Source organism: Dendrobium catenatum, unplaced genomic scaffold, assembly GCF_001605985.2.
Source record: "Dendrobium catenatum unplaced genomic scaffold, ASM160598v2 fragScaff_scaffold_414, whole genome shotgun sequence".
NCBI lineage: Eukaryota > Viridiplantae > Streptophyta > Magnoliopsida > Asparagales > Orchidaceae > Dendrobium > Dendrobium catenatum.
Genome location: NW_021318876.1, coordinates 871,233 through 876,232, shown reverse-complemented (window position 1 = coordinate 876,232; position 5,000 = coordinate 871,233). Strand labels below are relative to the sequence as shown.

General features: G+C 28.6%; 1 protein-coding gene across 1 annotated transcript; it reads right to left on the bottom strand.

Moving 5' to 3' along the window:
• Positions 1-294: 294 nt before the first annotated feature.
• Positions 295-4,334, bottom strand: LOC110101964 (S-norcoclaurine synthase 1-like). Its single transcript, XM_020830080.2, has 4 exons — positions 3,969-4,334; positions 2,328-2,575; positions 1,475-1,799; positions 295-659 (listed from the first exon to the last, which is right to left on the bottom strand). The coding sequence occupies exons 1-4, from the start codon at positions 4,221-4,223 to the stop codon at positions 414-416; spliced, it is 1,074 nt and encodes a 357-aa protein (XP_020685739.1). The 5' UTR covers positions 4,224-4,334; the 3' UTR covers positions 295-413.
• Between the last annotated feature and the right edge of the window lie 666 nt (positions 4,335-5,000).

Below are 5,000 nucleotides of genomic sequence, written 5' to 3'. Positions count from 1 at the left end.
TTTTTACTCTATATCTTGGTTTGGGATATAAAGCCTCTAAGAATAATTAAATTTGAATTTACAAGATTTATTAGATCCTACTAGAATTAAGCAGCCGAATAACTCATGAACTTATGTAAAAAGAAGAAAATTAAGAGCATTCTTTCAAGGCTATGAACCATTTTTAATAAATTACCTCCATGACATCACCAATGTTAAAAATTGAAGTTTCTAGTTTTGATGTTACAATAAATCACTTAATATTTTATTTAATTTGTAAACAATGAATATTATTTGGCTGGAGAAGCAATATTAATGCAATTCAACCATTATGTGGAAAGAGATCCAACACATTATTAGCTTCAATATGCATATTTCACATATAAGCTCTCCTTATAATAAATTAATAGTAGGTATATATTAAATAAGGTCCATCATTTCCTTAGCTTCATGCTCTCCAAGGCATTCTTTCCATTTAGTTTTCCTGCAAAATATTCTATTGCATATTCTTTGGCGCTTATAGTCTTATAAAGCTTACCATCACTATTAACAAGCTCGGGAAAAGGACGCAACAAAACATCAATGCTTGGAAAATGAAATGTCGCTATTGATAGTCGTTCCTCCTCCATGTTTATAATAGCTCTGTGCTCTATGCTTTTATACTTTCCATTAGTCATTATCTGTTGAGAAAATAAAGAAGCACATAAACAATGTATATACAAAATATATTTTATACACGCTCATTAAATGATATGGTAGACATGATATTCTTGAGTTTTTTATATCTAAGTGTCAAATATGACAGGCAACAAAATATAATACTTTTAGAAGTATTTGTGATTCATAGATGAAAATATGATATGTATTTAAAATAAATGTAAGATTTTATCATCACATGATTCAAAACAAAACAAAAACAAAAAAATTTATTTGAGAGTTTCACAAAAACAGAAAGAAATCCCTTCATAATTCAATTTGGCTTTTAATTTCTAATCCTCATTATGTATGTCTTCTAGAATAGTTAGAGTAGCTCAGGCTCAACACATGTTAACGATGGACTATGAGATGTCTAAGTGTTTTTCAATCAAAGTCTAATCATTTTATAATAAAACTAAAACAAGCCGCATCAAATGACATCGTGGACATGATATTCTAGGTTGTTCATACATCTTAGGCTTCATTTGGGACAGCTTTTGACCACTGATTTTTGGTTATTTCAATAAATTTTTTAACTAAAAAGTTACTATTGAAAGCAATAAAAAAATTATCCTAAACGAAGCCTTAGTGTCAAAAATGATGCTCAACACTACATGAAAATCTTTTAGAAGCATCTACATCTTTATGGATGAAAACATGGCAAAGTATGAATATATTATCATATCATAGTTCCCATTTTTCTTTTAATTTACGCATTAGGAAAATATGGGAAACCAAACAAGTTAAAATGAAAATTAGGAAGATTACTTTACAACTATAGAACAAACATTTCAATTACCTCCATTATATCACCAATGTTGATTATTAATGCGTTTGGTTTTGGCTTTACAAGTAACCATTTGTCATTTTTCTTTATCTGCAAACCATGGACATCATTAGCTTGTAGGAGCACTGTCAATGCACTTCCATCACTGTGTGGCGAGAGACCCAGGACCTTATTAGCCTGCTTGCATGGTGGATAGTAATTTATTCTTACAGATTGCAGCTGATCTCTAAAAATATTAAGCATGTCTTGAGGATCAACGCCCAAATCCTCAGCCATCAATCCATAAAGACAATCAACAACTTTTCCAATCTTTAATGTGTATGTGTCTAGTGTATCCCTATAATGAAAAGGCATGCAGTGTATGATAGTTAGGAAAACACAAAAGTTCATCATAAAAAAGAAAACTAAATGCATTGATAATATAGTTGAACTTCCTTTGCTAATTAATTTGGGTTTGTTTGATTTATTGCAAAATTATGAAGAAATTAAATTATGAAATACAATTATTTCAGCTCACTAGTTTTACTTTAAATAAAATACAAAATTTAATCTCTAACTTCTTTGTTTAAAGAGGATAGAGGAAATATCATTTAATTAAACGGTTGGTAGTAGTCATGCAAATATAAGTGTGTTAGCAATCTTTAAAATAAAATAGTAAAAAAATTATCTTAAAAACATTTGAAGTCTTCAAATAGCTGAAATGAGACTAATGAAGTTAATAATTTCAATTTCTCTAATGATTAACTTAAATAATTAGGTTGAGAATTTCAATAAAAGAAAAAATTAGTAGTGTGGTTCTTCGGTTGTAACTAATGGCAATTTTAATACAACATACTTTTATTAACAAAATCTTTAGAAGAAGGACCTGAATGTGGTGGGATTAGTAGGCCAAAATCTCATGTCTCTATTCTGAGAAGGCTGGATGTTGAGAGTTAGAACATCTGCCCAGTCTAACTTCTGTTCTTCAGAGTGCACAAAGATTTGACCATAACCTTCAATATGTCCAGATATTTGTTTAATCGTTTCTTTTTCTTTGAGTGGAAGCTTGAAGAACTTGCTAATATCATCCTTTGTTTTCTCTATCACTTCTTCTGGAATTCCATGATTTATTAGCTGATTATCATAAGAAAAAAATAATTAAATGAGTAAGATATGAAAAAAATAATATTAAAATTGAGTTTAAATGAGCAACGAAGCAAACATATATTTTATTAAAAATGTTACCCATTTTTATGTCCCTTCATAAAAATATCAAGAACAAGAAGATATAAAAAGAATACCATTTCATATATTTCCCATCTTTTCAAAATTTTCAATACTTTCTTCATATTAATTTAGTTTTAGTTTTATTGACAGTGGTATTAGATCCAAATTTGATCTAACACAAATCATAATTAAGATCAATGTATTCCACTCATCCATTTCATTTCTTTTTTTTTTTTTTGGGGTGAATATGATTTTTGGTCTATCAAAATGAGAATTTATTTTTGTGGGATATACCATCTGCAGTGGCACTTCCAAGGATCAATAAAAGGATTCTAAGCTCTTCTTCCTCGTCATATATATGGACTTGAAAGATCAATATTTTCCAAATATCATCGGTGCCAAAAGTGTTATAGCATAGGAAAACTTAAGAGATGAAAAGGTACACAAAACCTAAGTCCTTATTGAGAAGAAACTTGGAAATTTTAAAGATGAAAGATTCTGAGACTACTGCAGAGTACTACTCCATAGTAAATGAAATTGTTCATTAATTAACATCTTATATGGAAGATATTTTAGAAAAGAAAGCAGTACAAAAGATTTTATCACTTCTAAGAGAAATAGTGTTCATTTATCATAATAGGAAAAAAAGTCAATTGAAGAAGAACAGTTGATTTAAAAGATGTCAAAATCGAATTTTTTTTAGAAAAATAGAAAGAAAAAAAAAAGTCATTTGAAATAAAATCATTAAGCCAATTTCTCTAAGGCGAAAGATTCAAAGAATTAACTCTCGTATGTTTGCCAAGCTGCATTAAAAGAAAATAAATATACTTGGTATTTGGACACTGGTTATAGTAAACACTCGACCAAAGATTGAAGTATCTTCTATAGCGTTGATAAAATCAAGTAAAAAATGACATTTAGAAATAGTGATTACATGGAGTAAACAACCAAATGCACTATAGTTTTTTTACACTAAAAAGGACAAAAAAAAAGTTTTTTTTTTTTTTTTCAGTTCCCATAATAGATCAAAACCTACTAAATATGGGTCAAATAATGGTTTGTTACCAAACAGAGCACTAAGGATTAAAATTTGTTATCTATTTCTAATAAGTGTCTAGAATATTTTAGGATAGCTAAGAATCCTCAATCTTCTAGTATACTTGAGAACGAAATAAAATGTATGAAAATTTATGGAGAAAAAATAGAAGATTAAATTCTTCATATATTTCTCACCTTTACAAAAATTTTAATCAATTTTCACTCATTTCTAGTTTCTAATTTTACCAAAATACATACTTACCTGGAAGAAACCCCACTCCCTACATGCCGATCCTAACCTAAAAAGCTCATCCTTATCAATGAGCTCCGGATTGAGGAGCTTCATTAGATCGATCACCGGGAGCTCATCCTCATCGATCGAGGCCACCGGATCAACGTCGGCTTCAGGCCTGTAATATCGCTCGGGGATCTGATCATCAGATTGAGCGAGTTCCTGCACATTGGGGACGGGTAAGGATCGACCTAACTCAAGAGGGTTTGTAGACTTTGAGCCCATTTTTGCCTTCTCCCTTCCCTGTAGCTCCCACACTGAAATTTATAGCAACCAAAGCTCAAAAGCTTTTCGATCGAGCTCGCCCTTAGAAAATTTCAGGCATTTTACTTCATTAAAACGACAGAAAGCTAAAAACCGCCTTCTTATCTGCATATAATTATTAAGACATTAATCTGACATTCTAATATTAATAATTAATATTAAGCGTTAAATTTTGTCAAAAATCATCACGCATTGAAAAACCATTCAATAATTGATTAACTAACATTATATTTTAATAATGAAATAATTAAATATTAAAAAAATATTTCCCCTAAGTAGAAACATCTACATAAAATAAAATAAATAAATTTATAAAGTAATTAGTTAATTTTCAGCATCATTTAATTTTTGAACAATAAAAATTTAATATCATCAAATTTAAAATATATTATGTGATTAACTTTTTTATACAGCAAAAAGAAATGTTCAATATTGCATAGTTATTATGTTATTCTAATGTTATTTAAATAATGTTCAATATTTATTATGTTATTCTATTGCCGATTCAATCTAAGTACAATTATTGAATTTCAAATCTTTTTTTCTTTTGATTATATATCCAATATGTCATCGTAATACACATATAACTTATATCATTATTGCATAGTTATTATATCATTTTAATGTTATTTAAATAATGTTCAATATTTATTATGTTATTCTATTGCCGATTCAATCTAAGTACAATTATTGAATTTCAAATCTTTTTTTCTTTTGATTATATATCCAATATGTCAT